The sequence below is a fragment of the Coffea arabica genome, chromosome 2c (assembly GCF_036785885.1).
Source record: "Coffea arabica cultivar ET-39 chromosome 2c, Coffea Arabica ET-39 HiFi, whole genome shotgun sequence".
In the NCBI taxonomy this organism is placed as follows: domain Eukaryota; kingdom Viridiplantae; phylum Streptophyta; class Magnoliopsida; order Gentianales; family Rubiaceae; genus Coffea; species Coffea arabica.
The window spans coordinates 18639740-18651535 of record NC_092312.1 but is presented as its reverse complement, the minus strand read 5'-3'; the positions used below and the strand labels follow the sequence as shown (position 1 = coordinate 18651535).

General features: G+C 39.1%; 2 protein-coding genes across 5 annotated transcripts; one reads left to right on the top strand and one right to left on the bottom strand.

Annotated features, from left to right (window-relative positions):
- Nucleotides 1-1607: 1607 nt before the first annotated feature.
- LOC113726528 (uncharacterized) lies at nt 1608-5553 on the top strand. Of its 4 annotated transcripts, none has more exons than XM_072074937.1 (3): nt 1610-2069; nt 3769-3873; nt 3997-5553. In XM_072074937.1, the coding sequence occupies exons 2-3, from the start codon at nt 3826-3828 to the stop codon at nt 5290-5292; spliced, it is 1344 nt and encodes a 447-aa protein (XP_071931038.1). In that variant the 5' UTR covers nt 1610-2069; nt 3769-3825; the 3' UTR covers nt 5293-5553. The 4 variants fall into 4 exon arrangements, with proteins under 4 accessions (XP_027106092.1, XP_071931038.1, XP_027106093.1 ...); XM_027250292.2 differs by having other exon boundaries at nt 1620-2069; nt 3751-3873; XM_027250291.2 differs by having other exon boundaries at nt 1608-2069; nt 3769-5553.
- A 1932-nt stretch (nt 5554-7485) lies between these two features.
- LOC113726527 (uncharacterized) lies at nt 7486-9683 on the bottom strand. Its single transcript, XM_027250289.2, has 2 exons — nt 8829-9683; nt 7486-8404 (listed from the first exon to the last, which is right to left on the bottom strand). Exons 1-2 carry the CDS (start codon nt 9461-9463, stop codon nt 7693-7695), a joined length of 1347 nt encoding a protein of 448 aa, XP_027106090.1. The 5' UTR covers nt 9464-9683; the 3' UTR covers nt 7486-7692.
- Between the last annotated feature and the right edge of the window lie 2113 nt (nt 9684-11796).

Below are 11796 nucleotides of genomic sequence, written 5' to 3'. Positions count from 1 at the left end.
TGTCTTATTCCATGCAATGAAGAAGGCGTGATAGACATATTCCTCGCTTTAGGCATACACCATTCCATTCGCTAAGCCTTTCTACCTAAAAGCTTGACGTATAAAAACAGGTCTGCATACTTGTCAAGAATTATTATGCAGCTTATCAAGAATTCCTCCGACTGACTGACTTGCACTATTCAGATTGATGTGATTACATGAAGCACTTATCTTTGTCTATGTCAACTGGTAAAAAAAGAAGAATCATCTAAAGGTGACTTGAATCCAAAAAATAGAGAGTTGCCGTCTTCATGGAGGCAGAGAATCTCCGTCATTTTTCTTTTTCTCTTTTTTTTTTTTTTTAATTGGCAAGGAAAAAAAAAGGCGGAAAATGAAGACACCTGACCCGAGCGCTTTTTTGCGAACTCTTAGGCCCATCTCAAGCTTAAACCTGCGTCCTCAGTAATTCTCCGCAGCCCACGACAACGCTGTCAACCCAAGTGCGCTAAAATTAAAGAGGCGTTCAGGCCCATACCAGAGTACTTTTAAATTTTTTAAAAATCAGGCTTCCAATTCTGAAAATTACATCCTCATAATCAACTTTTAAAATTAAAACCATTGAAAGATCAAGAACAGGCACTAGAACTATTATGCTATTGCCATCTTCATTGTTTTGGTTTATTTGACAGGAAAGGGAAGCTACTTTTATCAAACATGAAATTTTTTGAAAAATTGAAGATTGGCAATTTTTCAAATATAAAGACGACTTCGGACTAATCGAATGGGACAGGTTGTTAACAGCAAGAGTGCCGATTGGCACGTGACATGATCAAGTAAATTAGGATAGTCCGCTGATAATTAAGCAAAGCCATTTGTCGCCACGGACAACGAACATGATCACATGTGCTCGTGATGAAGAAACATGATCCACCACACCAGATTTCCTCAATAAACAAATACTTAAAATATATGTTTGGATTCTCTATTTAAAAAAAAAAAAAACAAGTTTTTCATTTACAATGCTACAATAATATACAAACAAAAACAACTCAAAAAACACCACATTCATGCAATATACCAAAATTAATTCCAAACATACAAAAAAAAAATCAAAAAAATAAAATCTACGCCATCTTCTTTTTCCATCTACCATTACCACCACCACCACCACCACCACCACCACTTCTTCTCACTTTTTCTCCCTCTTTCTCCTTCCACTCTTTTCTCCACCCCTCATTTTCTTTCCCCTTTTTGGTCACATGCACCCCATCCCTCCCCTCCTCCCCCTCCCCCAAATTCGGCTGCGACTGGGTCGCAACCAGAGGCCTCGATTTGGTCGAGGCTAGATCGAGGAGGTGGAAGGGAAGGATGGGGTGTGGCGTGAAAGGGGAAGGAAATGATGAAGAAAAAGGAAGAAAAAAGAGGGGGAGGGGGAGGGGGAGCGGGAGAGGAGAGGAAGGGGAAGGTGGTGGGTGGTAGTTTTATTTTTTTTTAAATATCTTTAAAATTTTTAGACTTTCAAAATACTTCAAAATACATTTCAAAGCACATTAAAAAATAATACAAAAAATATTTATCATAAAATGTTTTCATATAGTATATTATTACAATAAAAATATTCAAAAAATAACTAATTCAAACGAATGTGTACTAAATAGTTGTAATAGATTAAGTAGAAATGGGGAAAAAAAACAAAAACAAAATAAGCAACGTAGCCATATATGCAAAAGCCCATTCAACCTTGTGCCCATGTAACTCCACGCCGCACAATAATCACAATTCACAAGATCAAAACGGCTGCAAAAAACTTTGTCCCTGTTTTCTTTTTAGATTCGTCCGAAATTAGAATAGTGGAAGAGAGCTGTCTTCATCAAAATAACATCCCCCAAAAATCCCATTTGGCAGTTTTAAGTCCTTTGACTCATTTATTATACTATAATTAGTGTTTCTCAAAATCCCATTCAATTCTATTCTACCAGTTATAAGTCTTATGTAATCTATTACTTTCTCTTTTCTTGGTCTTAGATTCCAAGGCCAAATTTCTTTGCTTTCTGGGCTACTCATTCAGTCTCTTGCCTCCTCTCCTGCGGGTACCTGTGCCTTTTTTTTTTTCTTTTTTTTTTAAATCTTTTTGTACTTGGTTTATCTGTTGTTTTTATTAACTGGGTTCTAGGGAATTTTCATGCTTGTTTGAGTGTAAGAATTGGGTTTATTAGATTAAATATTGCTTGGTTTCTTCTGTTCTTTTTAGTTGGGGTTATTACATGTCTAAGATGGGCCAGAATTGCAATGATGAAGTATGAGAATTTGTTCATTGATCTGTTCCTTGTAACTAGTTAATTAAGTGTTTCTGGAAGTGGGTTTTGCTTGTTAATTGGTAAAAATTCGATTTTTGTGCAAAATTTAGTTTTGGATTTGTAAATAGTGCGAGTTCGTAAATGCATGAGAGATTCTGGGGTTCTTTTGCGTCTGGTATGATGGTTTCTTGTGGGCTTGCTATAAATTTATCCACTTTAGCATGATTCAGATCGAGTAGGAGAAGTGATAAGGCTTAAAGAAGACTAATTTGGTCATGGATGATTTTGTCAACTCTAATTCCATTGCTTTTTGTGATTTACTAGCAATTTCTGTTCTTAAATGGGACTAGTTCCCCTGGCAGTTTTGACTTGTCCTTTCTCGTCAGAATTGATGATGAGGCTGCCATATAGCTCTGTCTATTTCGACTCTCTAGCGGGTTAAGGAGCTTTTTCAGCTTGTTTAACTTGGCAATTATTCAGCCTTCAAACATTGTTAGCAAGTGATGATATTGGTTTCTACCTGTTGTCTATAGCTTTTGACTTGTGGTTGCTTATTAGGATTAGGAAGTTTCCATTGTGAGTTAAAAGTATTTCTTTGAGGAGTCTGTTTGAATTGAACCATTGTGGGATTCATCTTTTGCTGGGAACTTTTTGAGTTGGCTGCTTCAGAGTTTTGTTGCCATTTGGGCTTGGTATGGATCCCTCTTCAATAGTGTGACTTTAGGTTTATCGCGCCTTAGTGTCTAAGACAAGCTTTTATACAACTGATTGCTTCCTGGAGTCTGGTAAAGTTTGTCTGCTGTTATATATTTCAAGGGCAGGGTGAATAGATGTAGGTTTCAGTTACAACATGGTAGACTTGGGTGTGAATTCAACCACACTTCCTCTTTCATTCTTTCTATTGTTGATAAAGGTACGAGTAGTGTTTGGCATGCAATTAAATAAACTACCTTTCTGATCCCTTCTCTTGCACCATGACTCCTTAGTAGGAATTTACAGCGTTCATGCAGCTAGACTTGGTAAATACAAAACCATGGGTGGTGCCAGTTGACAATCTTAAAAGTCAATTATATCCAACTTAAGGTTGCTAATTTCTTGGCCTAACTATTAGGTGGGCGTGATGCTAGGCACTTTTCACCTTAGCAGCAAAGCTTATTAATTTAATAATGACAAATTACAGATTCCTGTAACGATGTGCAAAACTGGAGACCCTTTTCTCTCTCTTTCTATAATTAGTATCTGCAGTCATTTTGCATAGTGAGGACCTTATTGAGGCTATAAATGCTTGTTATTGTTGACGCTGTTCTCCGGGTATAAAAGCTGTGCTATATGCTATTTATTTTATGTGACATCAGTGGAATTACCCTACTCTCTCACTTGAACGTTATAGAATGAATAACTCCTTTCTGTGTTAATTACCTAATTGCTTTCTAAAACTCTTATTGATGTGCAATATCTGTTGTGCTTGACGCAGTTTCTTCACTCACTTTAGCCTCCTGGAGAGCGAGAAGACAGTAGCTGCACTGAAGAAATTCTTACGAGGCTAGTCATGTTCAAGCAGTCACCTAGCAGAAGTCAGAGATCTAGAGGAATTAAAGTTAAACATGTTTTGCAAATATGTTTCCTTCTTGCTGTTTGTTTTTGGTTAATATACCAAGTCAAGCATTCACATGATAAGAAGAAGGAATTCGATGAAACTGATGTGAAGAACTCTGAACAGGCACAATATAGCAGTGAGGTTGTAAAACTTGGGAGGAAAGATCTTCATCCCAGAGTGGAGGAAACAGATACAACTAGTACAAAACAAGATGAAGAAGCAGAAGAAAATGTTGGAGAAGAGGAGGAAAATAAGAATGATGAAGAAGAACATGCTGATGACAAGAAGTCTGAGGAGAAAGAAGATGAAGGTGGAGGGATTGGAGATGATGAGATAGATGAACATGGAGATGATAAACCAGAGGACGGGGTTGATCGCGAAGAGGATGTGACAGAGGATGTGACAGAGGAAGAGAAGAAGGAAGAGGTTGATGAGAAGGAAAACGAAGAGAAAGATTCTGAAGATAAGAGTGGCCTGGTGGAGAATGATAGCTCTTTGGGGGAGCGTGATGACGATGATGAAAAAGAGCATGAGGCACGAGAAGAACATTACAAGGCAGACGATGCTTCCAGTGCTGTGACGCATGAATCTGAAGATAATAGTGCTGAAAATGAGAATGGAAGCTTGGAAAACTCCAACGAAGTTGCTGCAGAAAATGTTGTAGAAAGTGAAGACGCGACCAATACCCAAGAAAATGATGTTGCTGAGAAAACAACCAGTTCAAAGATTGAAGATAGAGAGATGGCAGAAAATGTAGGTCCTCCAAATAGAACAGCCAATGAAGGCAAGGCAAATGTTGGATCCATGCCTGATAATGTCTCTTCATCTTCAAATCATCTCAATCAAATCGACAACACAACAGAAGCGAGTCCAGGTGGAGGTGCTGATGGTTTGTCTACGCAGAATAGTGCAGGAACGCGGTCTGAGAATGTCACAACAGAGAATACGACCTCTGGAGATGGCTCTGGCCTGCACACTATTCCTTTAGATCAGGGAAAGAACAATAGCTCAAGTTCCAATGACAGTCACACTGATTCTGCTACAACAGCAGCCTCCAAAATTGAGGGTTCCGATTCAAACTCAGGGGAGGCCTCAAAGACAGACAACACTACACTTTCTACTAAGTCAGAGAAGTCTGGTAATTCATCCAATGGAACGGAGGATAACTCAAGGTCTTCAACTGTGGAAACCAACGATGCAACTGAGGCTGAGAAGTCGGAAGACACTGGTGATGGAGCTGCAGATGGAACGGATGATGATGCTGCTAAAACTGAGAATGCGGAAGAAGTCCAAAATGATCCTATTGATTCATCTGATTCTTCGATGGGCTTGGTAGAGAAAGAAGTTAGGACAGACCTAGATACTTTGCCAGAGATACGGACTGAAGGAAGCCACGATGAAGATGCTGCAGCAGAATGAATGTTTGGAGGATAGGAATCTTGGCTAGTTTTGTTTATGCTTTCACATTCTGTTTTCTCACATTTTTTTTTTCCATCTTTCTAGAAATGGTTTTAGTTTTTAAGGAGTGTTTGTTATAGTGTGGAAATTGGAATTGCAATCACTCCCTACAGTATATGGCCTTCCGGATGTCGTTTCAACTTTGAGGGCAAAATGTAACAAGTTAGCATTAAACTGTTATCTAAGAATGAAACTGTATAATCCATTTCCTCTGTTCCTTCATTTCCAATCTTCATCCAAAATCTCAAAATGCCTTCCGATGTAATGAATGTTCTGCAAGTTGACAACCGAGGATAATGCTTTTGTTTTCCGGGGGGACGCAATTGTGAAGCTTAGAAGATGATGGTCTTTAATTTTAACTAGGACATGCGGCTAATGTTACGCGAGAAATTGGGATTTTGGGCCGAAAGTAGAGAACCGAAAATTGAAGACGCGAATAGGGCCAGTTTCTTCAAGGAATCCAGCATTCTAGCTGCTAGCCAGGGCCCGGAATTGTCCTGCTCTGCCCCTATTGGGCTCTGGTGGCTTTCTCTGATTTTGTGAGTGGAATATTTTCTTTATTCTGGTGCTCTTTATTGTTAGTTGTTACTACTACTAGAAGAAACCCAGTGGTTGATTTTTTTATTTTTTTTTTTGTCGACAATGGATATTTGCGTCCGTGAATTGATTATCGTACGATCCAACTACTCCCATTTCGGATTGAGAGACACTTGCCCCAAACATCACCAGTCACGATAGTGCGGGAATTCGATCCCTGAACGTGACTCTCCCCCAACGGGACCGAACCCGAAGGGCGAAACCCAGTGGTTGATGATTTTCTCATTTCATCTTTTGACTGTATGCCTGGATCATAGCATATAGTAGTACTATTCTTTTAGAAGCAACGTGACTCTGACCTTGCCGATCTTCCCGTATCTTGATCTACGGTCCTCATTGTTATTATTATTAAAGATTTTGACCGACGTCTACGGTGCTTTAGACGTGGAAAAGTATAATGATTATAATTTGCACTGTGAAATTGGAATTGATTATGAAGGCTGGATGTGTGTACACGTGTTACGGCGAAAATCAACTCGACCTATCTCATGCCTTACGTTACCAGTGTGGGTGGACTTTCGGGCAGTCGCCAGCCTGGATGACGGTGATGATATTATTGGCTGTTTGTTAGGAATTCTGGTGTCTGTCTGCTGCCTTGGTGGTGGCCCGGCGGCACCGGTGGTTCAAAGAATTTCTTGATTTACTTAACACGTTTTTCTAATATATATTGGGTGATTCTAGAATAGCCACGGCTGCATCACTTTGCAAATGTCCTATGCTTTGATTGCATTCCAGCTTAGCAAGGGTCATTTGCATGGATTACTGCATTGACCTGCAGATACACAGCAGAGTCCCTCGTTCGTAAAATTTTTTCTTTTTTTTGTTTTTTTGGCTTGGTCCCCGTCGACATCAAGCAATTATGCCATTGATAAAGAACCTAGGAATAAAGCTAACAGTACCAACTCGAAGGGCCATTTGATTTAACTGTGTAGAATTCTTGCAAGAAAAAGACAAATAAATGCTCCTATTTGCTTCTCTGTCACGGTGCCAAAGGACGAGTTCAAAGAATCAAACGGCCCTCCTTCAGAAAAACAAAAAAGGAATCATGCCAGCCATGTGAGCACCATGCCAGACAAGAAGAACAGCTGGCATACGTGGAACCAGTAGCCCCATTAGGGTAGCTCGACGGTGTGATTATTCCCCTTCAGACATGTTCAACGAGAAATGGATTGACGCACCCTCTCCCGGGCCGGAGGGAGGGAATTAATCGGATTCAAAAACCGGACAGGAATTCCTGTGTTGATAAAAAAATAATAATAATAAAAATGAAACCAGAAGCATTTGCAGTGCCTGCCCACCCGGAGAGGCACCACTTAGGCCTTGTTTGGATTGCAACTTTTCGTCGGAAAATTACGTTGTTTTTCGTGATCACATTTCCCTATTACCTTTTTCCTTCACATACATCAAATCGTTACAGTAATTTTTCCATGAAAAATCATGGAAAATACAATCCAAACACAACCTTACTTCTGCAATTTCGGATACCACACAAAAAATTCGATCCATCCGCGCTCTGAACAAATACACTGCTACTCTAATTCAAGATTCAAACAACAATTGCACACAATGAATAAAATTTTTGAAGCCAAAACAAAAATTACAACCGCCGTCAATCGCTGTACACTCTTTTTATCTGATACTAGTACTACTATATAAGAATCATCAGTTGAAACTGTAGCTAGTTTACGTTAGTTAAAATCGCTAATCCAAAAACTCTCAAGTAACTGAATGCAAAAGCCGTCGTGAGGCAACTTAAAACCTTGGTTAATATTCCTGATCGGGCTGTCTTAATTCTCTTCGAATGTTTTGTGAGAATGACCTGCAAGCATCCATGCTCAAGTCCACTGCAGCCGCCAATGCCACAAATGCTGCTGCATCCTCTGTGCAAGTTACATGTTGCACCCCGATTTCCACCTCCGGCTTGCTACATTTTCCATCACCCTCCACGGTAGACGACATGACGAACCCTCTATACAACAGTTGTCCCCAAGATCCTGATCCCGACCCCGACCCCGAACCTGAAGAAGCAGAACTAAAATCGAAGCTGCTGTTGGGGCTGGTCAATGGAGTGCTGCCAGTAGCGATGTCTATGCTAAATTTTCCGCCCTTCTTGGTGCTAAATGAGGAATTGGCCAGGGTGATGGTGTCTATGCTGCCATCAGGGATAAGTTCAAAGCGGTAGCCCAGATGGTCACCGCCATTCCGCTCTCTCCAGGCCTCCAGCCGCCCCCAAGGCTTCCAGGTTCCGTGGCCAGGGCGGAGTATGAGCCAGGCTCCTGGATTCGACCTGCTCACTCTATCAGAGCCTGGTGAGGCAACAAATGGTGTCACCATTGATGCTGCGGCAACCGGTGAACCAGACAGATCGTGGATTGTAATTGACCACCCTTTTCGCTCCTTTAAGGGTCGCTCTTTTTCCTCTGGAAATGATGCACTGAAGCAGCCAGTTCTGGTGTTTGGCTCTGACATAGATGATCTGTATGAAGAAAAATTTGTACTTAGTGACCATTCGCATCATTTGATTGTAAGCGATGCAATGCAATTGATCGATGCTACGAGTTAAAACATGCACAAATGACTCTCATGATCACTGTTCGCAAAATAAAGAGCAATCAACATGCTTCAAGAACAATTTTACTATCAAATTACATGGACCCCTTTGATTAGAACAAATATGTCAGCAAGGAGGAAAATTCAATGAAAAGCATTTAGCTGAAACTTTCCCAAGCAATATCACTAGACTTGAGATCGCATAACATACAACCCAACTCGATCAAATACTTTAATCCAACCAAAGCAATGAACAAACATCTCTAAAACGCAACCACCAACAAACTGAAATTTGGAATTAGTAACAGCAGTTTTTACGCCAAAAAAAAAAAGGAAAAAAAAAAACCAACCTGGATCTCAAATTTCTTTCTCCACAACTTCTGAACCCAAACTTGCAAGAGAAAACTGGTTGTTTGACGTTCCCATTGACCTGAAACACTTGGGGACTGCACTCAGGCTCCCCGTCAAATTGAAACACAAATCTTGGGTCTGGCTCAGCTCTCACGTTTACGTGCAACTCAACCCCTTTTCCACTCCCACCGCCCACCGTACCAATCCATCCATCCTGAATCACGCACCCTTTATTACTATGCTCCGTTGCCTTCAAGTCCAGCTGCACCGAAACACTGCCCAAAAGTTTCCCACCCAACTTCCACCCGCAAGCTGCAGTAGTATTCCCTCCTTTTCCCGTATATATCTCAATCTTCAAACCAGAAGTCCCACCTCTGGCGCCCGATTTCTCAACAAGCTTCTCAAACTCCAACTTCTTGAAGTTAAACACAGCATGAATCCGGTTCTCAATCGCATCAGTACCACTATCCTGAGAAAGCCACGGGACAGTCGAATACTGCGTTGGGAAGCCTTTGAGCTTGATTTTACAGTAACACAGGGTCGTTGTGGTCGTTGACTTAGACCCTGAGGATGGGGGAGGAAGCCTCAACGCCAAGTTTCCAATCACAATTCGGACGAATGGACAAGGATCCATTGTTTTGGTCCGTCTGGAAAAGAATTGAAGGACGTAGAACGCAGTAGATGAATGGGAGAGGCGGTTAGTGGGGAGGGCATAGATATAAGGGATGTGGGGATGCGGATTGCGGAGGCGGAAGATAAAGACTGAAGGAAGAGTAGAAAAGTTAAGAACAGGCTGGAGAATAGCAGGATTGATGGACAGAAGAGAGAGAGAGAGAGAGGACCTGGAAAATATTACTATAGGACATTAGGATATCCTAGAAGAGAAGTAAAAAGGGGCCCGGGCCAGATTGACGTTGCATGGGCATGCGTGCGGAATGAGCTGTGTGCACGTACGAATGGTGATCTAGTGCCAGGCCAGCATTGGCTATCTTTCTCTTGCTTTCTTGGTAACGTATAGCGTGTGTTTTTGGAAATTAGCATCTCCTTATTAATTAGCAGTACGACAAACGATTGGATGTGCTTGCATGGGAGTGAGTGTTCGGGGCTTGTCTTTTTCTCTTCTGTTTGGATAGACAATTACTCGTGCAAATTTATTTGATTAAGCAGTAAACTCATTTTTTAATTATTTTTTATCTCATATATATATATCATATAACAAAGATGCTATTGTAATTTTTTTAAAAATTTATTTCAAATAATCTCCTATCCAAACACATGAATAATTGTTATTATTATTATTATCATTTAATTTGGCTAACAAGTACTCCCTCATTGGTTGTTGAGTTGGATGAGACTGAAATATTAAAAGCCCGTTTGAATTGTAAGTTTTTAGGAATTTTTCTAGAAATATAAAATATAGTAACATTTTTTTTTAAAATATGATGTGCGTGAGATAAGAAAATGATTAGAAAAATATGACAAAAATATTCTCAAGGAAACTTATAAAAATTTTCTACAAAAAAAAAATGCAATCCAAATTAGGCATAATTTTCTACAAGATGTAGTTAAATTGAAAGAAGTGTCAAATCCACGGTCTAATTATAAATGTAAATGTGTGCATTTATATACTAAATTAAGTGTAATTTAAATTTGTTAATGAGTACAAATACCACCTGCTTGCTAAAAAAAGGTTGGATTATTGAATTATTTCAGATAATATTTTGCTTGTATTATAAACATATTTTTCAATCCACCTTTTTATATTTCCAACTATATTTTTATTTCACATACATAACATTCAAAAAAACGTTACAATGATTATTCTAAATAATATTTTAAATAATACACTATCCAAACTGTTTGCCCTCATCTTTACACTCATCTTTTTGTTATTTGCACTTTCACTATCATTTTTATTATATAATTTTTATTTATTAGACTATATGATATAATAAATAGTGAGAGTGCAAATAATAAAATATGGAGTGTAAATAACTTTTTTTTTTTTGAAAAATTAGTAGTATTTTCTTTTACTGATATTTGGTGACTACTCCCAGCGAAGTAATGTTGTATGGACGAATGTTGTGATTGGAAGCTTGGGCGGCAGATGAGTTGGATTGGACACAGCTGCCTGGTGGACAGCTGTTGTTGTTGCGAGCGTTGGTAATGCCAGTAGAACCGGGTTGGACGCTAGTCCTCACCAAATTCGACTTGGGTCCCATCTATAGATTCATATTTAAAATTAGGTTGGCGACCTGTATCTCATTTCAGAATCAAAAGGCTAGACTTTTCGCAGGCAGCAAAATTATGCACTTCCATTTTAATTAATTTGTCATAAATGTAAAACTGATGTTGCGTGAGACTGGAGTTTAGTTGATTGAGTAACGGATGTTGTGATAGCTGTCACTTGCAAATTTACAAAAAAAAAAAAAAAAAATTTGGAGTCACCATTCAACTGGCGCGCGGCCCATGGCCATGGACGTAGAGTTAGGGGGCCACTTGCTTTGGTATTTTTACTTTTAGTGGAGCATTATTTAGTATGGTATCTTCAAATCCTCTTCTTTGTGCAGCGTCTCTCACCATTATTGCAACTAGTGCTCAATGCACATACGACATGCGTGCGATGAAAAAATATAAAATATTTATAATCATGTATTTTGAATAAATTTTTTATTGTTAAAGCAAACTTTTATCTTTTAAATATTTTTCATAAAATAATTTTATATTGATAATTACAATGTTTAGGAAAAATATATATTTAAATAATTATAAATAAAAATAATCATGAGTGATTATAAATAGTCGAAATAAGAATTTTTTACAAAAGAAAAAAAAATTCCGATAAATGTTAATTTCAAATCCCTTTCTCGGGCTTTATGTGCAACATAGATACTTGCTTATCATATCTGCCACCAGTAGCTGAGCGAGGCATGCGAAGAAAGAGAATGCCGATGATACCCTTCTTTT